Source organism: Notolepis coatsorum (genome assembly GCF_963971535.1).
Source record: "Notolepis coatsorum genome assembly, chromosome: 2".
NCBI classification, from domain to species: domain Eukaryota; kingdom Metazoa; phylum Chordata; class Actinopteri; order Aulopiformes; family Paralepididae; genus Notolepis; species Notolepis coatsorum.
In genome coordinates this window covers 80,746,409-80,771,082 of record NC_140166.1, presented here as the reverse complement: position 1 = coordinate 80,771,082, position 24,674 = coordinate 80,746,409, and the positions used below count along the sequence as shown (strand labels likewise).

Genomic DNA, 24,674 nt, shown 5'->3' with positions numbered 1-24,674 from the left:
TAACCATGGTTTAAAATATTCCCTTTTTCTCACCTTATTTAACTTTGTGACTTGATTACGTAAGGAACGGTACTTTTGTCTGTCATCTGCAGAACTGGAACACACTGATGCTTTTTTGGCTACAGTATGTCTCTCTCATTCATTAAAATTCATTAAAAGCTACTATCTATCCATGGGGCTGATTTGTTTCTGACATAAATAAGTCCAGTGCAACCTCTGGGTCATCCTCACAACATACCTCCTCCCAGTTTATACCCAACATTTCATTAATAAAACCGTCTACATTAAAACTCTTATATGACCGTGAGTGAAATTTCAGGGGAGCTCCCACAGACCGTAGTACAATATATACATACATGAAACACATATAACACTGTACATAACAGAATATTTTAAATAAAGTGCATGATGAGTGGTAACAGTGATTATCAAGTCCAGGTAAGTGCATGGTGCACGTGAGGGGTCAGTCAATGAGCGTTTAACAGTCTGACTGCTTGGGGGAAAAAGCTGTTCTTAAATCTTTAACTCTTGGCATGTATGGACCGGTATCTCCTCCCTGAGGGAAGGAGCTGAAAGAGGTGATGTGCTGGGTGAGACTGGTCCTTGATGATACACTTGGAGCGGTGGAGGCAGCGGGAGGTGAAGACGGAGGTGATGTTTGATAGAGGAGTCCCGACAATCCTGCCTGCCGCCTTCACCACCCTCTGTAGAGCCTCTTGCTCTGCCTTTGTGCAGCTGGATAACCACACAGACTTCACACAGACTGTCTGTACAATACTGCTGTAGGCCTATAATACTTATGTAAATAAGTAAGGCAATTGAAATATATCTGCAGTACAGCTCAATACACACAATTGTTAAGGGGATGCAGACCAGAGAAAGACTTCCGTCTTGTTTACATCAGGGTCCCCCATTTTCAATTCATCATAAATGTACAGTTCCCTCCCCCTTGTATATATTTACTGTATGTCACAAATGTAACAGTACTGCATGGTCTGCATCCCCTTAACAATTGTGTGTATTGAGCTGTACTGCATTCTGCAATCTGTTAATAAAGTTTTCAATCAATCAATCAATCAATAAATCAATCAATCAATAAATCAATCAATCAATCGGTCACTGTACCCATTCTGCAATCTGTTAATAAAGTTTTCAATCAATCAATCAATCAATAAATCAATCAATCAATAAATCAATCAATCAATCAATCAATCGGTCACTGTACCCATTCTGCAATCTGTTAATAAAGTTTTCAATCAATCAATCAATCAATCAATCAATCAATCAATCGGTCAGGTCACGTGTACCCATTCTACAATCTGTTAATAAAGTTTTCAATCAATCAATCAATCTGTTAATCTGTTAATAAAGTTTTCAATCAATCAATCAATCAATCCCGCAGTGCAACGTGCAACGTGACACAAAATCACGTCACCATAAAGTTTTCAATCAATCAATCCCGCAGTGCAACGTGCCAAAATCACGTGACCAAAATCAGCCAATGGAAGCGAGGGGTTGCTATGTGCGGCCTTGTATGTGCGGGGGCTTGTAAGCGCTGTTCTCCGGAGCTGCAGCTGGGTACTATTGGCGAGAGCGGCAAGCGCGCGCCTGGTGGTTTGTGAATAATATCGAGGAATCTCCGAGAGACTGGGCGTGGATCCGCGTCATTTCCTGAACCAACACTTTGAATAAAACTGCCCGGTCACAAAGATTGGGTTTATAAAAAAAAAAAAAAAAAAAAAAAAAAAAAAAAGCCATATATATTTAGTGTATATACTTGACTACATCGTGCACAGTTGAACAGCCCTGGCCTATTTTTATTTTATAATTCTATTATATTCTATTGATGCTTCTATTCTGATTTAGTTTATATTCCATTTTATTTAATTCCACCTTTTTATTTGTATTCTACTGTAATTGTCTGTCCGTTATAATGTCCCACCAAAAACGACCAAATCAAATTCCTTGTAGTAGGCTATGTGAAAATTGAAAACGACTTGGCAACAAAGACCTTTCTGATTCCGATTCTGATCACTTCTCTCGCGGAGCAAATCAATCAGAAAACGAGGAGGAGGGCTCTCGGGTAGACTATGCAATCTGTATGAGACAGACAGGCGAATAATAGATATAATGCCCATTGCCCAATCAATCACCACCCGCCCTCCAAAAAATAATCAATTAGACTAGTTTGCAGAGATTTGATAAATTAAATACTGATTCAGTGTTTTTCTTTAACCTCTCAAGAAGAAATGCAGCCACTTAGACGCCGCCGTGCCGCTATAATAAATCGTTACATGCGCTTCCCCACAATAGCCCACACACACCACTTCGGCGTTAACTCGTTAATGTATTACTCTAATGGTGATTAGATTCGATTACACATGTATTGTCATCGCACAGGGTGCAAGCAGACTGGTACAACGAAATAATGTTAGTGAATAGTGTCTAACAACCAGAGTGCAAAGGAGCAGTGGAGAGAGTGCATTCATTGTACTGTAGAGAGACTAAGACTTGTGTCGACACGAAATAACCATTCTTTACTCACAGATTACTTGAAGATAATTAGATCCCTAAACAGTGCACCCACATATACATGTATAATAATTTTAATTAGAAAATGCAGCCTAAAAGTTAACACCTTATATTCAAAATGTCATTGTTCACACATTTCTTTGAGAAAAAGAAAACATTTGTAAAATGATTATATTTTCATAAATGACAGATTATGGAATGTGTTATGTGTATCTGCCAAGTCTTCATTTTAGTGGCACCTATCAGCTCAATGTAGTTAGGCTACATAGTCTCTACGTAGGCTACTGAGTTTGTTTAGCACACAACAAATTGAGTAAAAAAAGAAAGCTTAATAGTTGAACTCTGCACATGCATTCAAAATATGCCCTGCAGGGTTTGAAATCCTAATTGAAAGCTATACCTGCTAATCATGGGTGCTATTGTCCAGCTGGCCACACCTCATGTGTCTGTCATCCAGGAAATGCTAACGTGAAACCTAAATCTAGTGATCTATGCACACTAACAATATCCCCCCCTCAAGGACACTTCGACACGCTGCCCGGGAGGAGCGGGAATCGAACCGGGAACCTCCAGATTACCAGACGACTGCTCTACCTCCCCAGTCACTGTCGCCCCCCTATAGTTCATAGTTCCTTACATTCTCAATGAGGGCAAAGGTGTAGGGCTGCCGCTAAGACATTTTCAGTATAGTTTATTGAAAACAATTGTGGAAAAACCAAACCAAACAAATTGTTATTAAATTTGACAACATGCGTGTTCAAAAACACATGTGGAGGGGATCTTTAAATGAAGAAGTCAGAGCACTACACAAAAAGAGGACAAGACATGGTAAACACCAGCTGCCACACCCAGTCATCCATGGACAGAGTACTGATATAGGATCAGACTGCTCAGGTCACATGACTGTATACACCTCTCTATGACTGACTGGTCTCCGATCAGCACTCCTAATCTGAGATGCTTGACAGGCCCTGGTGAAGAAACCAAGGGAAATATCATCCGTTGTCAAACTTGAAGCCAAACGCACAGACTGAAACTTTTGTCCCTATTCCTTCTGGGAGCCTTTTTTTATTATTTTTGGATTTTCAAAAAGATTTTCTAGAGATATCTGAAGAAAATATAAAGAATACCCTCAAAGCCTTTTCCTTTGTGGAAAAAGCTCATTCACCTTTTGTCGCCTCATGGTGCTGGAGTTGGAGAATCATATTAAAAACTAAAGAAATTTACAGGCAGCAACCCGTTTCAACCCCTCCTTTTTACCCCTGTGGGCAGACAAAACCGACCATGCCTGGGGGGAGAAGGCTCTAATTTCTAATGAAGACCTGTATATAGATGGACGGTGTCACAGTGTGGGGGTGTAATAGGCCCCAATAGCAGACAAGTGGAGACGGCAGCAAGTCCAAGGGTTTTTAATGGAAAAAAAACAAGACTAATAACAGGACAAAACCAACTAAACAAAACCTCTCAGTGACAACTGGAAGAGGGGAAAAAGTAAACACAAACTCTAAGTACTAACATGGGGAACACTTACTTGAAAAATTTGGAACGAGCAACATAGACAGAGTAGTAGAGACAATGAACCGACACAGAGAACAAGGAACAAATGACAAACGAGAAACACCTGGGATGATTAGAACTGGAGACACCTGGGAGGGGAAACAGACTGAGAAGAACTACAAGAAAACAACACAAGGAACTACAACCATGGAAGTCAAGATAACCAGACACTGGGACAAAACAAGCACACTACAACACTAAACTGTGAACCTAATACATTACAAGACAGAAACACTAGACCAACAGGGGAACATGAAGGAGAGCGAGAGAGAGCAAAAGAGAGAAAAGAAAAAGAACACAAAGAGACAAGGAACACACATACATGGACAGAGAGAGGTAGAGCAGGGGAGAACAGTCCATGGATGGGTGGAACGTCACAGACGGTTTGCGTCATTTAGTCTGCTGAGAGAGACATTTGAGCTGCCTCACTCACATTTCTTCCTATACCTACAAATTAGGCACTATGTCCAAGATTCATTCATAACCTTCTAACCCCTCCTGGGAAGCGTACATGTTTTGATATCTTAAAGACTGACTCCAGGCATCTTGTTTCTAAGTTTGCATACTTGCTTGATGGTTGTACAGTACAGTACTGTACTCTAGCCACTACTGTGGAGATTAGGGAGGCCTGGAAAGGGGAACTGAACATTGAATTATCTGAATTTGAATGGGATGAAAGTCTGTCTATAATACAGTCCTGCTCTGTTAACAGTAAACACCAGCTGATCCAGTGTTCCACTGCCTTCACTATTCTAGATCCTGGTTGCACAGGATTGACCCTCCAGTCTCACCGCTGTGTGACCAGCGACAGAGGGCACATTGTCTCACATGCTCTGGTTCTGCCCCTCACTTACTGGATTCTGGGCCGATTCGATTGGTACTCAAAAGGCCTATAATAGAACCATCCAATTGGAAGCTGGACTTGCCATCTTCGGGCTGCTCACAATCCACTCTGTGTTTCCCTGCAGCCTTGCGACAGTCCTTGATGCTGGGGGATGATTGTCGCCAAGAGACTCATTTCCTGGGGCGACTGGAAATCACCTTCTCCCCCTTCCTTCCAGAGATCGATGGCTGACATGACATCAGTCATACAGAAGGAATGACTCAGATTCTTGAGAACCAATTCAATAAAAGACTAATTGGGTAGCGGGGGCACATAAGGACACACATAGCATGAAATAAATACATGTACTGTACATAATAAAGGAATGATCAATTATCAATATTTATGAACGAGGTACCTGAGGTATTTGTAACAGAGCTGTGTAAATGGACTCTAAATGGATTTTTATAGTGCTTTTATGCAAAGCGCTTTATAATTTGTTCCTCACAATTTTTACCCATTCACATTCGACACGCTGCCCGGGAATCGAACTGGGAACCTCTGGATTACCAGACGACTGCTCTACCTAGTAGACGTTGTTGAATTACAGTTGTGCCGCCATATGCAATGTCCTGAATAAGATACTGCACAGCAGATAAAAAACTGACAAATCTTGTGCTGGTGCCACCTACTGAGAAAGTTGGACACCAGTGCCACAGTGGCTCAGGAGAAGTCGCCTGGTAATCCGGAGGTTCCCAGTTCAATTCCCACTCCTCCCAGGCAGCGTGTCGAAGTGTCCTTGAGCAAGACACTTAACCCCTAACTGCTACCGATGAGCAGGTTGTGCTCCTTGCATGGTTGCCTCCGCCGTCGGTGTGTGAATGTGTGAGTGAATGGGTAAAAAGTGAGGAACAAAAATTGTAAAGCGCTTTGGATAAAAGCTGCTATATAAATGCACCATTTACTAGTGGAAAAGTTAGTCTAGAGCCCCGCTCAAAGTGCAGTCAATTCACCTTCTGACTTCTCACAGTGCGTGTTCATCATGATCTGATCTGTAAGATAACATTGACAGATTTATTGGAATGGAATGTCTGACAATTTAGCCTAGAGTAGGCCTAGAGAAGGATGTAGTGGAGGGTAAACCAGGCTATATGATGAGTAGGCCTAGAGAAGGATGTAGTGGAGGGTAAACCAGGCTATATGATGAGTAGGCCTAGAGAAGGATGTAGTGGAGGGTAAACCAGGCTATGTGATGAGTAGGCCTAGAGAAGGATGTAGTGGAGGGTAAACCAGGCTACTGTGAGGAGTGAAAGTGTGAAAGTGACATGAAATTTTCTGGAAATAATAAAACAATTGGCCTACAAATGACCTACAGAATCGATACTTGTGGTTATTGGCACCACAGCGATAATGACTGGACTTCATAATTTGCCCACCTTTCATTCACGGGGCAGGTTGTATAAAGTCACAGTAGGTCCACTACCTCAGACTAGACTACACCACTGTTTTCCACTTTTAGCAGTGTAAGGCCATGTCTCGCTCCTTACGCAAGATCTTTAGCTAACCCTAACAGGTTAACGTTTCGTTAACCTATACTTGGTTAACTTAGTTAACCTCAACTTAGTTAACCTACTTGGCGTGTATGGATGCTACATCCTTCAGTCATGAGTCAGACAGCAGAACACAGTTACATACCACAGATAAAACACTTGTCTTACCTGGTAATGCCTTCTTCTCGTTCTCTCTTATTCTTTTTGTGATCGAATTTTTATTTTCCATTTTTCAAATAAACAAAACACAACATAATACAGTAAGAACAATAATACACAATACATCACAGGACAGTACTTCAACAATAATAATCATAATAATAACAAGACAATTAGAAATAATAAATACAGAATATCAAAACATTTTTTTTTTGAAATTATCTTTTTATTGATTTTCACCATGGTCCATACAAACAATATCTTGACTTCGCCTTCATTTGTCTCCGCCTTCTGCAGTACAAATTGCATCAATTGTTAATAATTCTTACTTAACTTAAGAGTTGCGGTGCAGAAGTACCAGTACATACATGAGGACCCATACAGTCAATAACATCCTATACTTATTTTTTTTCTTTCTAGACAAACAAAAACAATAACAAAAAATATTAGATAACAAAATAATATGTTATGGTACATCTCCAATACATCTGCATCTACCCTAAAGCAAACAAATAACAAAATAATATGTTGGGGTGCATCTTCCTGATACTCTACTCCCTTTACACAAGGTTCACTTAACAATTATCCTGAATGGTCATTTCTATATACCTTAAACAAATGAAGATCGTAACGGTGTAATGTACATTATCCATCTTTCCCATTTCTTCCGAAACTTATCCTGTTGCAACCTAAAAGAAAAAGTAATTCTTTCCATTTTAGAAATATCATAAATAATATCAATCCAATCATCCACTGTAGGAATTTCTGTTCTTAACCACTTTCTAGTAATGGCTTTCCTGCTAGCCGCGCTTAATATCTGAAATATATATCTATCCCCATTTTCTGATGGCCTGGCGCCCAAATATAGACTCTCCAACTTAAATGGGATGTCCACCTGGAATACTTTTTCAAAAATTGTATGGACCTCCCTCCAGAAAGGCATCAGCAAGGGACAAGACCAGACTATGTGGTAATGATTTGCCCCTGAGAGGCCACACTGTCTCCAGCAGTTGGAAGATTTGGTATGATGACTCCCTTGAGCTGGAGTACTAAAGAACCTTATCAGGGATTTCCAACAAAATTCTCTCCATACTGGTGAACTTGATGTTTTCCATTGTATTTCACATAAATCCTCCCATTCCTCTTCTGTTATATTTAGGTTTCCCTCCCTTTCCCATTTCTATTTTACATACAATGAATTACCTTTCGTCTGTTGTAATCCCTTATAGAGTCTTGAGATGGTTTTTTGGTTTGAGTTCAAGACATAAGCCTCTCTGAAGACTTTTAATAAAATATTTTCAAAAAGTGTTTGTTTACTTTGCTTCAGAATATCAAAACTTCAATAATATTAACTAATAAATACAAAATACAGAGTAAAAATTTAAAACAACACAAACACCACAAAAGAAATTAGACATTTCCTCCCCCACTCCCACCCCAGGACCCCCCAGGACCAACACCCCACCCCCGCTCCGCCTCTATATGGTGGCCTTGACCTCCTCGGCCGCTGTCATTCTCTCTTCTTCTAATCGTTTTCCCACTGGGCTGCCTGCCGGTGATGCATAACGTGTCACGTTCATCCATCCTTCCTTGCCAAGAAAAGGTGCTCAAGAGTACAAAGAGTACAGAGAGTACAGAGAGCACAACAAAATGAAGTTGGCATCTTAACCAGAGTGCAAAGTAGCAGTACAGTGCATCACAGTATAATATGTGAATATGTGGAATATAATAATCCAATGTGTGTGTACAGTATTATTATATACAGTGGTACAAGTATGAATGCACCATGGCAATGAACCATACTAGCCAGTGGTTTTACTAATACTAGTAGGTATGGATATATATTTAAGCATTACATCACGCGCAGGAGTGGTTTGTGACCAATAAACCATGCCTAGGGGTGGTCGTTAGACCCCCCTAGGCATGGTTTATTGGTCACAAATCACGACTGCAAGTGGTGTAAAGCTTTTATACAACTGCCAGATTCATCCAACCTTATTTCTATACAATAAACACACATTAATCGAAGATTTATTGAAAAAACCATCCGCCAGAAAAAGTAGTTCCCACAACTACAAAAAAGACAAGTTGCCTCCATGTGGAAGCAGCTTGAAGTGCATCCAACCAAACTAACACATCCAACTGTGTATTATTGGAATGATTGAGAGAAGTTGCCTCATGTGGAAGCAGCTTGAAGTGCATCCAACCAACTAACACATCCAACTGTGTATTATTGGAATGATTGATTGAAAATTTTATTACCAGATGCAGAATGGGTACAATACAGTACGGCTCAATACACACAATTGTTAAGGGAATGCAGACCTACTTTCCATAGAACTTCATTCTTAGATGCTTCTATATAAAGTAGGTAAAACAAATTAAAATGTTTTCTTTGCCCTATAGGAAAAAAAACGTTTTCTTCGCCCTATTTTTTTATTTATTTCTTTTAGCCTAAACTTAACCAGTTGGAAACCAGGGGTACAGTAATAAAATTAGCAATCAACCAATCAATCAATTCAATAGACCATGCTCACTTAAAACAGCGCTGCTTCTCTCTCAGTCTGACTCCCCCGCTGTTGCAGACAGGAGTGTGTGTGTGTGTGTGCGTGTGTGTGCGTGTGTGTGCGTGTGTGTGCGTGCGTGCGTGCGTGCGTGCGTGTGTGTGTGTGTGTGTGTTTGTGGGTACGCCAGCGTCGGACAGTGTGAGAGTGAACGCTGCAGTCAGTGGGAAGGAAGTAGAAATTTAAATCAATCAATTAATCTATCAATCAATCCGCGATTTTTCTTTTGTTCTAGATTGACTCAAGACCCATCAATTACATCATCCAACATTGTTTAAAGGACTAACACATTCCCCTTGACAGAATCGCTTCATATTTAGTCGTTATGGGCTTATGGCGCTATCAACATTCTGGCGCTATCAACATTCTCCCGGAGTGAGCCGGCGGAGTGATTATGTGATTCGGTTGTGGGCGGGTCCTGAGCCCAGGACCGTGGATTGTTGCCAATAAAGACGTGTTAATGGCCAATCAGAATCGAGAAATTTGCATGCCGTTGTATAAACAGATATAGATACATGTATATATATAAGATAAGATATTCCTTTATTGATCCCCTTGGGGAAATTCAGGCATCATAGCAGCATGGGGGAGGGGGGAGGTACATATATGTGTGTGTGTGTGTAGTGTTATTGTACATTGCTATCATACAGTGTTATATGGATAGACTATAGATTGGATATTGTGGTATAATGAAGGTACAGTGTAAGCAGTAGATACGTATGGAGAGGGAGAGTGAGAGATTGAGTCCAGGGGGTCATCGTGGTACAGAGTTCAGCCAGATGACAGCAGAAGGGTTTCTAACCCGTTTCTAACACAAAATCATCGCCCTCCAGCCATGTTGCCTGTTACGCCAGTGTCTTCAACAGGCGTCTGATCTGGATCTGGCAACACTAGATCCACGTGACCTGTGACGTAGCCCGAAACAGGAAGTTGTCTTTAACGAGCGGCAGTGTTCTGATCTAGCACACCGGCTTGGTTCAAAGCACACCTGTGGAGTTACGTGATGCTTCGCTGACGCAACTAAAAAGAGAGTCATTCGAGTGCAGAAACAAGAGGGGAGGGATCAGGGTGAGAATGTTGGTAGGTGAGCGGTGTGTGTGTGTGTGTAGGGTTTAGGGGGGCTCAGCTTGAAGGGGGCTGGGGTGTGATGATGAAGATGGGCAACGTTTTGGGGGAAGAAGCTGCCTTGACGACCCACTGCAGTGCTTTCTGGTCAGCTGATGTGCAGTTATCGTACTACACTGAGATGCAGCAGTAGATAGATGTAGTACTGTCTATCTGTATGTCATATATGTTATGATGAATTGAAAATGGGGGACCCTGATGTAAACAAGACGAAAGTCTTTCTCTGGTCTGCATCCCCTTAACAATTGTGTGTATTGAGCTGTACTGTACTGTACCCATTCTGCAATCTGTTAAAAGTGTTCAATCAATCAATCAATCAATCAAGCAGGTCAGTATGCTCTCCAGGGCACGGTGGTAGAAGTTGGAGAGTATTTTGGGAGATAAGGAGAAACTCCTAAGCCTCCTCTGGAAATGCAGGTGTTGTTGGGCCTTTGTCTCAAGGAAGCGGGTGTTTGATGTCCAGGAGAGGTCCTTGCTGATGTGGACTCGGTACCCGCTCCACTTCGCCCCCGTTGATATGGGGAGTGGCGGGCAGCTTTTGGACCTCCTGAAGTCCACGATCAGCTCCTTCGTCTTCTGCGTCGTCGTTAGTGATTCAGTTTTGTTCGTCCACAAACTTCACTATTGAGTTTGAGTGGCGGATTGGCAGGCAGTCGTGAGTAAAGTGGGAGTAGAGGAGGGGGCTCAGAACGCAGCCTTGAGGGGCACCAGTGCTGAGGAGATGTGGTTACCTAACCCAACTGAAGTCCAGGGTCCAGTTACAGAAGGAAGGGTTAAGACCAAGGGAGAGGAGTTTGGTGGTTAGCTTGGGAGGGGATGACGGTTTTTAAAAGCAGAGCTATAATCTACGAACAGCATCCGGCTGTATGTGGTTTCTGCGTCCCAGGTGGGTCTGGGCAAAGTGTAGGGCAGTGGCGATGGCCTCCTCTGTAGACCTTTTGGGACGGTAGGTGACCTGATGTGGGTCAAGTGCGAGGGGATAGTGTCTTTGTGGGCCAGGGCTGTCCAGAGCATTCCTGGAGGACCCGTCCCGGTATACCGTCTGGGCCGGCAGCCTTTCCGTGTGCTCACTCTGTGTAGTGATCCTCTGAGCTCTGCGATGGTCAGTGAGAACCTGGTCTCGTGCTTTAACTCATACCCCGCTAGAACATTTCAAACTAAATATAGATTCACTTGAGGAGGGTGTTGTGAATTCAGAAATGTCTCCTAAGGTTGCAAACATTTTTAGTGAACGAGAACACTCTCTTAGACCACATTTGTATTATTTTACCTAAGATCCAGACAGACCTGCAGTCTCAGGAGTAGGAGGCCTTACGGAGAGGATTTCAAGTTTGAAATAATGAAGGCTATGTTGGCCGGTTGTTGGTTTGAGCATTAAATGTTTATTGTTCTCCAAATGTTAGTGCATTTCCTCCTTAACTTACAGTAATAAGTGACAACTAATAAAGAAACTTGAAACTTGAACTTGGTGGCTGTTCTTTGCCAAAGGCTGCGATCATAGAAGGCATTCTTCCGGAGTCCTCAAACTCTGCATGCGCAGATTGATAAACCCAGATCTCTGGACAATCCAGAGAGACTCTGTGGGCAATCTGTGCATGCAGAGTTCGGGAGTAGGTGCGGAACACAGGTCTCTCCGTGTTCAAGGCTCTCGTCCACATTCATTCATTTTCTCCCCCCCCCTCTCTCTCCCATGAGCTTAATGTAACGCGGAAGTGCAGTGGGATCAAAGGCTGATAGTGATAGTGGTGGTTCTCATCATAGATATATATCACTACTAGATGACTCACCCGCGCTGCTGGCCAATGGAGACTGACGTTGCCACATGGTGGCCATCTTGCGTGGGTGGAGCACGCCCACTCATAACATGCATGTCTATGGTGCATGTACTATTGAAATAACCATAGCTTGCTAAATTTTCAACCTTTTGGTTTGTTAAAAACGTAGATGTAGTTATCATACTGCATACTTATAATGGACTTTCATATGAAAAAAACATTTAAAAAATAAAAAAGATTCTTCCAAGCAATAAGCATAGCCACGTTAATAACGTTTGTAATAAACCAAACCGTTTGTAAATCTGTCAAGATTTCAGCGAGTTAAGAGTATTTTTGTTTGTGCAGATCATCACCTTAAAACAGTAGTCCACTCAAGCAAGATGGCCACCGGTAAACTACACGGGAGACTCCGCCTTGAGCCATCTAGTGTTTATATATATATATATATATATATATATATATATATATATATATATATATGGTTCTCATCTCAGGCTCTCTCAGTGTACTGTATAGTGTATACTATACTAGTGTACTATACTGTGTCAACAGTAGTGTTCACTAGAACAACATTGCCTCCCTTGTACTTGAAATGGATACCCATTTGGATATATAAAAAGGGAGAAGGGGGGTACATCAATGTAATACAAGATAAAGTAATTTACTTAAAAAAAAATTAAAAAATTAAATAAAGGAAATTCAGCAAACACATGCATGTCCAACAACAACAATGGCAGACCTGGACATATACTGTACAGTATAATAACACCAATGCAAAATTGACTGACATGGTTGCAACAAACATGATTTCTAAACTCTTATTCACACCTAGCGTTTGTGTGAAAATAGGATAATAGGCTGTGTAGTCATAAGGTAGGGCATAAACATGAGACAATTGCCTGATATTCCATAATCATATAATTACTTGAATATTCCCATGTTTTCCCATGTCCTTTAATCATATTGTCTGTTGTATTTTGTTGTATGTTGGGAGGACCACAAAGGAATGTTTAGATAACAAATTATATATATAAAAAAAAATTACATATTATATATACATATGTTTGAATGTATGTAACGACTGCAGTGCATTGATATGTGTTTTAATTGTCAAATAAATCCATTCATATGCTGGGTTTGACTAACAAATAAACCTTAACCTCTGTGGTATTGGACACATTCTATCACCCTTGAGAACCCCAGGGGCCTGTATGTATGCACAAAGATTCTAAGAGTGGAAGTGCTGATCTAGGATCCGTAATCAGGTCACATGGCCATCAGAACCTCAGACCAGACCACTGGTCTCAAATCAGCACTCCTATTATAAACATACGCTATGCGGTACCAGGAAGTAGAGAACAACTGGACACCCCCCTCTGTTTAGGACTAGATGGTACGGCCCGTTCTCTCCTCCCTCTCTCCTCCTCCTGTTTTGCCTGCTGTGTCCTCCATCTCTCTGCCTGCTCTCATTTGCTGATCTTGAGGGCATTTCTGAGACCCAGCTGCTGGCCTTGCTGTACCACGATCCTGTTTATCTGTCCTCCCTGTGATCTCTACAGGGCTGTCAGGAGAGGTCAAAGCAGCCTGAAGGTATGTACACAGTAATGCCCATATTTCTGCCTTTCAAACCATTGCAATATTTATCCTCTAGGTATATCTGTCACGGGCCTGGATCGGCCTATACGCTGCTACGTCATTCAACCTGCATCCATTCCTCCCTCTCTCTGTATATCTTCCTTCGTATCTCGCATTGTTTTCTCCTTCAGTTCCTCTGTGATGATCTCACCTTCGCGTACAGTCTCACCTTCGCGTACAGTCAAATCTAGTCTGTGTCTTTCTCCACCATTTTGTCTTCCGTTTATAGCACACATGACTCATGCGTTTTTTACAGTGAAGGAGAGACGCAGACATGAAAGGGAGGGAGAGTAAATATGCATGGTGTTTGTATGTAGTGATACCATCAGGACACGGATGAACCGTCCTGACTGCTCCCCTGCGGTGTGTACTGTGTGCTCCCTCCCTAAATACTGTAGCACATCTGGGACATTACACCCCCCCCCCCCCCCCCCCCCCCAAGGATAAAGCTCCATATACAGGAAGCGATCCTAACAGTATTGTTTTCCATGGAAAATTATTCCACCGCTGATCCGTCCCTCAGAGCGTCCGGCTGTTGTTTCCGTTATGTCATCATCCATCTCTCAAGGTCACATTCGAAGGAAGGCCTCGGTGGCCGGAGACTTGCTCCGTCACACTCCACACTCGTTGTGCATGTCGTGTGTAACGTCACCGGCGAGAACAGATAATAACATACAGTCCCCGAGTCGAAGGCGATTATCTCACCTGCTCCCGTTTGTTGTCGTGTCTCTCTCTATAGCGAAGCGGCGCAAGACCACCACCACCACCTCCGAGAGAGAGACTCCTCCTGATCCGACCACACACACACCTCTCTCTCTGCTCCTGGGTCCTCCTCATGGAAGGCAAGGCCAAGAGTGGGGCGCCGGCGTCCAAGGTGGCGTCCAAAGTGGAGCCCAAGGTGGAGAAGAAGGAGCCGGCGGTGGCAGCGGCCTCCCCCCGCAAGGCTGCTCCGGAGGCCCCCCCCCCCGCCGCCGCCGCTGCGCCAGAGAACCCTCCTCCCCAGGACGGAGCAGCGGCGGAGGTGGAGGCGGAGGCAGAGGCGCCGGCTCCGTCGCAGGCTGACGACGCCGTGGTCCCCCACACAGACTGTTGTCTGGAACACCTGAAGCCCTTCCTCATCGGCGGGGCGGTCGTGGCCGTGGGGGCCGTGTTACTCGGAGTGCTGCTCCTGGCCAGGAGAAATTAACCAAAGGAAACCCACTCGTTATCAAGAGCTATGTGTACTGGTTGATTGGGTTAGCGGCGGGGTCACTTTCTGTGGGTCATAGACTATCAATGGGTAGAGATGGGGGGGGGGGGGGGGGGGGGGGGGGCTGTGTATCTTGTGTTGCTTCCAGTCGGACTTTGCTTGTAGTGAATTTAATCATATCAGATTTAAATAAGGCTTATATCTATGGTACTTATATATAAGTAGCATTGTGCATGAATTTGCCTCACCTCTTCAACTGCATCTGATCCATGGTAATCAAGTTGTCTCTCCCCCAATGCGCCACTGAGCTCTGGAGATAGCCACTTCAATAGCTTTATCTTGTTTAATTCACTTTGCGCAAATACCGACAGATACTCAATATCTGTCCATCCTTTCACCTGAAAATTCACAAGATTCACGTGACTTGCTCGGCACAGATTAAGAGTTGTTTAAACTGTAGGCTACGTGTGATAGAATTTGAAAAAGAAAAAAAAGTAGAAAGGTAGGTCTATTCGAAATTGCGACGTATTGCACATTTTCGCTAAGTCAGTACCAAAGTTGCGGTGTTCAGTTCAGACAAAGCAATTAAATTAAATTAGTCTCTCGGAGAACGACAGGAGGAAGGAAGAGCACGCATTGGTTTCAAAAAGCTGTGTAGTCGTGTGGTTGAGCTCCAACATACAGTACGCCATATACACTGTTCTGTGCAAGGGATAGATAAATAACCGAGTTCCTTCAACGGTTAAGAGTGAGTGCAAGATTTCCATTTAACAGTAATTCAATTACAGGCCTATTGCAAATGATTAGGCACTTGCAGAGTCAAAGTTATGGCCGGCTGAAACTGAACATATCTTTATATCTACTTGGCCATGCCAGTAGTGATTTAATGTCGAGTCTAAACGTATTGCCAAACAAAATGTGGTTTGTGACAGAATGGACCGTTCTCGCCGTGTTTGCACTCTGTTTCCCTGGCGTGCCAATAGGAAGACTATTTGTTTTCGCAAACTCGTACTAGTCAAAACGAACGTGGTCATCCTACGTTGTTGATAACGTCATGATGACAGTGAGGTTTAGATGGAATAGAACTATATGATCATCACAGTACAGGGACACTATCTTTGCTTAAAGCTGCCATAGTTAAGTTTGAACATTTGAAAACGCACAGCTTACAACTTCCTCCCACCCCATTTCTCTCTACCTCGTCCTTATTTTGTTCTTTTCAAGTCCATGCCTTCCAGGCTTCCATTCTCACAAGGTTAAAATGTGACTTTTCAGAACCACACTACAGAAGGTTAACCTTTCACTACCACACTACAGACGGTTAACCGTCTGTAGTGTGGTGGTGAAAGGGTTAACCTTCTGTACTGTGGTAGTAAAAGGGTTAACCTTCTGTATTGTCGCAGTGAAAGGGTTAACCATTTGGTAGTGAAAGGGTTAATGAGCTGTCGTGGGTAAAATCTAGTTCATTTGCAAGAGGGTGGGTGGTCCGTGATCAAGGTCAAACGTACACAAGGTGCTTATTAACACGGAAACACCCAGTCTTGTGGTACAGGTCCAAGAATATCAAAATAATTTGGCTAAATAAGCTGTTCTCATACCTTATTGTTGCCATGCTGCATTGTTTTCACCTCATTCCTCTGCTCTAGCTTCTGCACAAGTACAGTATGATTGGCCAATCGCGGTGGCCAATGAGGTATGCCCCCCCCCCCCCCCCCCCGACAGCTTCCCTGATTGGCCGTAAGCCTGAGCCAGGGCGTTGCTCAGTATTGGTGAAAATCAGGAGGTGGACCTAGAGTAGTTTCAGTTGGATGGGATTTTGCAAGACATAATTTCTAATTTATCTATTTATTTGGGTTTTTTTTTTATCTTGAAATGCAAATCATTTGACTCCCAAGGTGATCTAACTGTCATTTGAAATTATGAGGGTTGTATTTTGCACAATGGTTTTGAATGTTCAAAATGAACTATATCTTAACATTTGGAATCATGGCACAGAGTCCAATTCAACTGAAACTGCTCTGGGTCCACTCCCTGGTTTCCCCCGACGTGTTCTTTGGTGGTTACTGAAACTCCTACTCAACTGTGACAACATTTTAGGATTAATTTTGTGTCCGAATTCAAACTAAAATGTTAGAAGAACTTACTGCAGGTTTAAGTGTTAATTATGTGTTTTCCACATAATTGAATTTACAAAACATTCTTACCTATGGCACCTTTAAACCCATTTTAAATGTGCACACTACTAAAGAAGAGACTACTGTATAGTCAGTATATACTACTGCTGTATGTAACTTCCTGCTATATGTAACCTATGACTTACACTACGTAGACACGTTTGAAAGCATGAGGTAGTCTACTTTTGAAGTCAAATTCAACCAACAGTCTAGAATACAACAAAAAGACATTCATTTAGTAAAATAGTAATATTTCATGGGTCTAGAGTATAATTGCAATAGGTTTGTGTTGTATTTGTTTAATATAGCAAAGAGCAGCCCTTCTGAATAATTATTTATCCAATATCTGTGAGACTCACACCTTGTAACTTTGCACAGAATATTGCTCACATATAACATTAGGAGGTTCCTTAAGACATGTTTAGAGAGCAAGCAAACAGTGTCTTGGGAGGTCCTTTGCTTGTAAAACCCCTTAAGAGTTTGTAAAATACTCTAGATTTCAGGGCAAATAGAAAATATTCAACACATCAGTTATCAAATAACTTGCTGTAATACTAGCATAATTCACCAATCAACATCCCCAGCACTTTATGACATATTTTGCAAACAGATGCCAAAATAACCCTCACCTTGCATTTTACAACACTGTGTGTACTGGACGCAACATTGAACAAAGAAAATCTATTTTCTTTTCAATTTCTTTATTTCAAGAGCGTATAAATGCAATAATTCTGATATGACTCCTCACTTTAGCAGATGTGCGGTAGCAGATTAATTAACAATGATGTTGATGATGATAATGATGATGATAATGATGACGATTCATGATTTCTTGATATATCCCTGCAACATATTGTCCCTTTTGCAAACTCCCTCCCCTGCCCCCAAAGCTCCTAAATGTAAAACAGAGATAGTTCTCTTGTGACCTGACCTCCATTAAAAGCAATGAACCAGTCAATGTGTATTTTCTAGCCACTCCGCTCTGCACTAACAGGGCTTGTGCACGCAGTGGTGTCAGTCCCATGGGTCTGAGTAGTGAGTACTGGGATCATAGGACAATTAAACAGAGTCAAATGGGTGGGAGTTAGATTGGTACGAGGGTTTTTATTAGCTGTGACCAGCAGCTCTATAGGTGACTCTGTTGGTCTGTCGGTCCATAAAGATGTCCCCACCCTCTAGCGGCCACAGGTTTCGCCCTAGGAGGCTGAAATTGGGCGTGGAGGTCAAGTGTTTGTGTGAAGGTGTTCATGCCAATAGACCACTGCACTTCCGCGTTACATTGAGCTCATGGGAGAGAGAGCGGGGGGAGAAAGTGAATGAATGTGGATGAGAGCCTTGACATTAAGTGGTTGTAGCTACGGCTGTGGGGGTGCTGGAGATATTATCCAAAATACTTTTATACACCCGAGTCTCCTGAACACGGAGAGACCAGTCCCAAGTCGATCTGCACTTTCTTGGCCGAGCTATAGTCACTTTTCCACACCTACTCCCGAACTCTGCATGCGCAGATTGCCCACGGAGTCTCTCTGTCCAGAGATCTAGGTTTATCAATCAGCGCATGCAGAGTTCGGGAGTAGATGCGGAAAAGTGACTATAGCTCGGCCAAGAAAGTGCCGATCTACTTGGGACTGGTCTCTCAGTGTTCAGGAGACTCAGGCGTATAAAAGTCTATTGGATAATATCTCCAGCACCCCCACAGCCCTAGCTACAACCATTTAATGTCAAGACTCTCATCCACTTTCATTCATTTTCTCCCCCCGCTCTCTATCCCATGATCTCAGAATACCGGAAGTGTTGCGGTGGTCTATTTGCTAAAAGGGGGTGTGGCAATGGGAGTGGCCTATCGCGAAAAAAGGTTGCAGCTATTGCAAATTCACGCTTGTTTATATATATTTTTTTTTTGTGTTCACAAAATCGAGTAATTGACAAAGGGATTACGGGAGTCAGCAATATGCCACAATGTGATGTCTAGTCTGCCAGAAATCTATTAGAAGAAGTTGTTGCCTCTAATGGCAGAGTGACTGTGCTGTAGATTGATTGAATTTATTGAAAATTGTATTAACAGATTGCAGAATGGGTACAATACAGTACAGCTCAATACACACAATTGTTAAGGGGATGGAGACCAGAGAAAGACTTTCGTCTTGTTTACATCAGGGTCCCCCATTTTCAATTCATCATAACATATATGACATACATGACATACAGGGCGCCCCAGTGGCGAACCACATAATGCGCTGAGTCGCGGCATGGCCGACCCGGGTTCGATTCCCGGACCAGTCGTTATTTGCCGAATGTCTTCCCCCTCCCGTTCCTCCTCTCTCTCTCTCTACTGGACTGCCCAGTAGCAAAAAGCGATAAATGCTAAAAAATAAATCTTTAAAAATACATGACATACAGGTAGACAGTACTGTTACATCTAGACATTTATGACATACCAGATCTACAAATAGTAGTAGGCCTACTGTGTAGATAGGTACTGCTTGAATCTTTGGGAAACTCTGGTATCAAAATATTCTCAGACTATCTGACATTGTTTATCTGACTTAGTACCACCAAAGACACTCAAATAAAGGAAGATAACACATTAAAAGTTGCACCAATAACCCTCTCATGTGTTCATGTCATTATGACAAGCCCTGTGCCTTCCTGTAGGACATTGGAGGTGGTCCTTTCCTGTTTACCAATCATTTTGTCCGTGATACTGCATGTGGCATTAATGGGAAAATTGTGTTTCGCCAAAGGATTTTACATTTTGTTGATGTTCCAATTTTTTAAAAGGCCAAATTGCTAACCCTAAATGCCCGGATGTAGCAGAGAATCCACTGATGCTGGTGACCTGATCTGCAAGAGAGAAATGTATATTAGAAGGCTTTGCTCACGGGATCACAGCTGCATGAACCACAAACAAAGCTAGGAGCGATCTATTAATAGTCCATTGATTTTCCTATAGCTAGATAAGAGTCTAGAGCAGGGGTGGGCAATTATTTTTCCCGGGGGGCCGAATGAGCAACTGAAAATATGTTGGGGGGCCGGGCCAAAATTCCAAACTCAATTATGCATAATATACATTTTATTTCTATATAAAAAGCAGTAAATGGCATTGTTTTGACCCCTGGTAAGAGTGTATGTTATTATTTGGCAATTAAAAGGTGAGGTTATAGCTTTAAAAAATATCATTTATTCAAATAGAATTGATTTCCAAAATGATAAACAAAATGTGAAACATTAATAACAAAGGGAATTTTGAGTTTCATATACTATTGAAACAAGGATTTTCTTAGCTTTCTAAAGACATCACATCATCTTATAGCAAAAATAAACAAGACATGTCACTGAACTGTGTAAAGAAAAGTGTCCCAGTTTTGTAGCCTTTTTTACTTTACATGCCTATATTAAACATTTTATGTTTTCAGAACTGTGCAAAAAAAAGAAAAAAAAATATCAAGTGTCCCATTTCACTTGTTATATTTCCACATTTTAGTGTTCTTCAGTTCTTTTTTTTCATTCAGTGTGAGAAATCCAGTCTCTGTTGAGCTTTAACAAGTCCATCAAAGTCAGGTTGCATGTCTGAGGTGGAGATGTGAAGCACAGCTGCCAGATGTTCATCAGTGAGAGAGGATCTGTACCTGGACTTGGTAAACGTCATGACTGAGAATGTCTGTTCACATATGTAGGTGGATCCAAAGAGAACCAACATCTTCTGAGCATGTCTCCTAAGCGTATACTGTGCGTGTGAACGTTGACCGTACAATGCCCAGGTCTGGTCTAGAGGCTCGAGAGCAGCTGTAAAATAGAGAGTTCTATGGGATGAAAATGGAACAGTCCTTGTCTCCTAAGTGGGTGGGACTTTTACACAGGCACTATTGTTAATACTGTGAGATCGCTGGACAAGTCTCAAACAAACGTGCTTTTCGCTGGATCTACAGTTCAGAAAAACATCAATTTGGTGTCAAAATGTTGAGAACACCTTCAACTTGTAACATAATACTGAACAAAAATATAAATGCAGCACCCCTTTTTGTTCCAATTTTTCACAAGTAGAAATCAAGGATCTAAGACTTTTTCTATGTAAACAAAAGGCCAATTTCTCTCAAAATGTGTTCACAAACTTGTTTAAATCTGATTAGTTTTTGAGAATTTGGCAGTACATCCAAACGGCCTCACAACGAATTTTGGAGACGGCTTATTGTAGAGAAATGAACATTCAATTCACAGGGCAACAGCTCCGGTGGACATTCGTGCCAAACGCACGCTCCCTCAAAACTTGCGACATCTGTGGCATTGTGCTGTGTGATAAAACTGCACATTAGAGTGCCTTTTTATTGTGACCAGCCTAAGGCACACCTGTGCAATCATCATGTTGTCTAATCAGCATCTTGGGTATGCCACACCTGTCAAGTGGATGGATTATCTCGGCCGAGGAGAAGTGCTCACTAACACAGATTTAAACAAGTTTGTGTAAAGGTTTTGAGAGAAATAGGCCTTTTGTGTACATAGAAAAAGTCTTAGATGTTTGATTTCAACTTGTAATTTTTTTTTTTTTTTTTTTTTTTTTTTTTTTTTTTTTTTAAATGTCTCCGGTACCATAGGGAGGTGTAGTGGTTACGTCATTGCCGTTTCCGGCCGGTCCACCTCCTTTGAAATTGCAACGTATTTCCCCATTTTCGATTTCTAAATCGTGTCGTTTAAAACAAATAAAGCATGAACATTTGCATGGTGTACCTTTCTGTGCGTAATCATCCACAATCTATAGCTCAACATGAAAATATTCGCAATTAATTGTAAAATAATTACATTATTATTATTACACTTTGGACCTCGCGGGCGGTCCAAAGTGACGTCAGACTACACCTCCCTATTACATGCCATTTCCGGGTTGGAAACTATACCAGACACCACATGAACATAGCAGCATATATATATATATACAGCATAGGTCTAAAACAGTCTATAACAGCGTTGGTCTGTCCATCCGTCTGTCCCCACACAAGTAGACTAATCAAAGCTGATGATTCCACTGACATGCTGAAACAGATGGGTATCATAATCACGCCATGATGACAATCATTCAATCCATGGAAATAAATTGGATACAAATGTGTCAAGTATAAAGTCTGAAGCTGCTCCATAGACAATGAATTGGGAAAGATTGTATAGATGACTCAGAGCACCCAGGGAAATGTTCAGAGTTTATAGGTAGATTGTCTGTTTCTGAACAAAGAACACTCAATTAGAATAAAGCTCATTTGGATAAAAAAAAAAAAAAAAAAAAGTTCTGTGGGACCACAGAACTCCTATGCATTTGTCAACGGAGCAGCTCCAGACTTTATGTTTGACATCACAAGTTTGATTCTTAGATCTCTGGTTTCTGGCTTTGGGAGAGAGTAGCTCATGTTCACTGATTTAACTGTCTTAGGCCATATAAATAATATATTCGATTTTCTTTATTAGAGTTGTGTTCCCCTTTAAGGATAAGGATATAAAACAAGTTGTTACTTGTTTTAGTTGTTACCCAACCACCTCCAATGTACAGCCCCCCCCCCCCCAACCTCCTCCAATGTACAGTTTCTTCCCCCTCAAATGTATATACTCTCTTTTGTAGAATCTTTTTGTATCACAAACAGTACTGTATTTGTAGATCTGGTATGTCATAAATGTATAGATGTAGCAGTACTGTCTATCTGTATGTCATTATAGGCTATAAATTGAAAATGGGGGACCCTGATGTAAACAAGACGAAAGTCTTTCTCTGATCTGCGTTTTGTGCAATTGTGTGTATTGAGCCGTACTGTATTGTATCTGCTATCTGTTAATAAAAGTTCAATCAAACAAACCAGTAGATGGCGATAATGAGACATTTATAGACGCCAACCGCCCTATATACAAAATAGAAGAAAACCGGAAACGCGACTGTTAGCAAAACACTACTCATGTGCCCCTTGTTCTCGTTACATACTTAACATTAACTTAACTCGTTCGGAGACCACGGTAAGTACAAAACGCATTTAGTGTACTATTAATGTATACTATACTATTATAATCATTCATGTGAATTTGCGCTTTGCTAGTTCATCAATGAACGGGAGTTAATTAATTAATGACTCGACGTCAAACGTGCTCTACGTTAGCTAGCTAACACAGCTAACGTTGTTTACATTAACTTACTAACACTTGAATAACGTTCACCTAGCCATTGGAATGCAACTTCACGAACGTTTTCGAACCAAATGGGCTATTATTAACTGCGTTATGTCTGGTGGTTAGCGTTAACCTGCACCGCTAGCTCCCTCCCGGTTCTAGCTAACACTGTTTAGCTGATTGATTGAAAACTGTATTAACAGATTGCAGAATGGGTACAATACAGTACAGCTCAATACACACAATTGTTAAGGGGATGCAGACCAGAGAAAGACTTTAGTCTTGTTTACATCAGGGTCCCCCATTTTCAATTCATCATAATATATGACATACATACAGTACTGCTTGTTTTTAGTATCACAAACAGTACTGTATTTGAAAATCTGGTATGTCAAATGTATAGATGTAGCAGTACTGTCTATCTGTATGTCGTGTGTCATATGATTAATTGAAAATGGGGGACCCTGATGGAAACAAGACGAAAGTCTCTCAGGTCTGCATCCTCTTAACAATTGTATGTATTGAGCTGTACTGTACCCATTCTGCAATCTGTTAATAAACTTTTCAATCAATCAACTGCTACATGTCATGTATGTCATAAATGTCACTGAATTGAAAATAGGGGACCCTGATGTAAACAAGACGAAAGTCTTTCTCTGGTCTGCATCCCCTTAACAATTGTGTGTATTGAGCCATACTGTATTGTACCCATTCTGCAATCTGTTAAATAAAGTTTTCATTCATTCATCTATACATTTATGACTAAATATGTTGTTGAGGCGTATCGTGAACCTCCCGCTAGTTTGGGATGCTACACTCGTTACGTAATCGGCAATCATTTCAGATATTTCTTTATCCCCAGTTATCCAACAATGATTATCCCGATTCGATGCTTCACGTGTGGAAAGATTGTGGGGAACAAGTGGGAGGCATACCTCGGCCTTCTCCAAGCGGAGTACACTGAGGGGTAAGAAAATATATTATTATTATAAGTCAGTTACTATTAAATAACGCTATCACACTTTAGTCTCTGCAGTAATGTCTTAATGCACTGAATGTTCAGCATGTTTTTTTTGTGTTTTGTTACCTTGTAGAGATGCTCTTGACGCACTGGGTCTGAAGAGATACTGCTGCAGGAGAATGCTCCTTGCTCACGTGGACCTCATTGAGAAGTTGTTGAATTATGCGCCACTGGAGAAGTGATGGTGCTGGTAAAGAATTCTTATGGACTGGTGCAGGTTATGGACATGGGCAAGCGGACAGCCTCAACCATATACAATCCGTATTGGTGTATGTGACAGCAGGGAGGAGATGACCACAGTGGAGACTTTGTAAAGAGACAAAATTTCAGTGTTTTGTTTATGTATTTTTTCTTTTCATAAATAAAGTTATAAACTTGAGATGGTGACAAGCTCTCATGATAAGTTGCACTCTAGTCACAGAATTGCAC

At 41.6% G+C, this 24,674-nt stretch overlaps 2 protein-coding genes across 2 annotated transcripts; both read left to right on the top strand.

Annotated features, from left to right (window-relative positions):
* Window positions 1-13,547: 13,547 nt before the first annotated feature.
* LOC311224019 (uncharacterized protein) lies at window positions 13,548-15,024 on the top strand. Its single transcript, XM_084308815.1, has 2 exons — window positions 13,548-13,675; window positions 14,460-15,024. The coding sequence occupies exon 2, from the start codon at window positions 14,556-14,558 to the stop codon at window positions 14,904-14,906; it is 351 nt and encodes a 116-aa protein (XP_084164941.1). The 5' UTR covers window positions 13,548-13,675; window positions 14,460-14,555; the 3' UTR covers window positions 14,907-15,024.
* A 7,960-nt stretch (window positions 15,025-22,984) lies between these two features.
* Window positions 22,985-24,624, top strand: polr2l (RNA polymerase II, I and III subunit L). The gene is made up of 3 exons (XM_084307865.1): window positions 22,985-23,074; window positions 24,087-24,191; window positions 24,319-24,624. Exons 2-3 carry the CDS (start codon window positions 24,097-24,099, stop codon window positions 24,425-24,427), a joined length of 204 nt encoding a protein of 67 aa, XP_084163991.1. The 5' UTR covers window positions 22,985-23,074; window positions 24,087-24,096; the 3' UTR covers window positions 24,428-24,624.
* Window positions 24,625-24,674: the final 50 nt, after the last annotated feature.

Excerpts from the sequence above, each read along its gene's own strand:
- LOC311224019 (XM_084308815.1), top strand. The coding sequence starts at position 14,556 with ATGGAAGGCAAGGCCAAGAGTGGGGCGCCGGCGTCCAAGGTGGCGTCC.
- polr2l (XM_084307865.1), top strand. The coding sequence starts at position 24,097 with ATGATTATCCCGATTCGATGCTTCACGTGTGGAAAGATTGTGGGGAAC. Across the intron at positions 24,192-24,318 it reads CAAGCGGAGTACACTGAGGG|AGATGCTCTTGACGCACTGG; the intron begins GTAAGAAAATAT and ends GTTACCTTGTAG.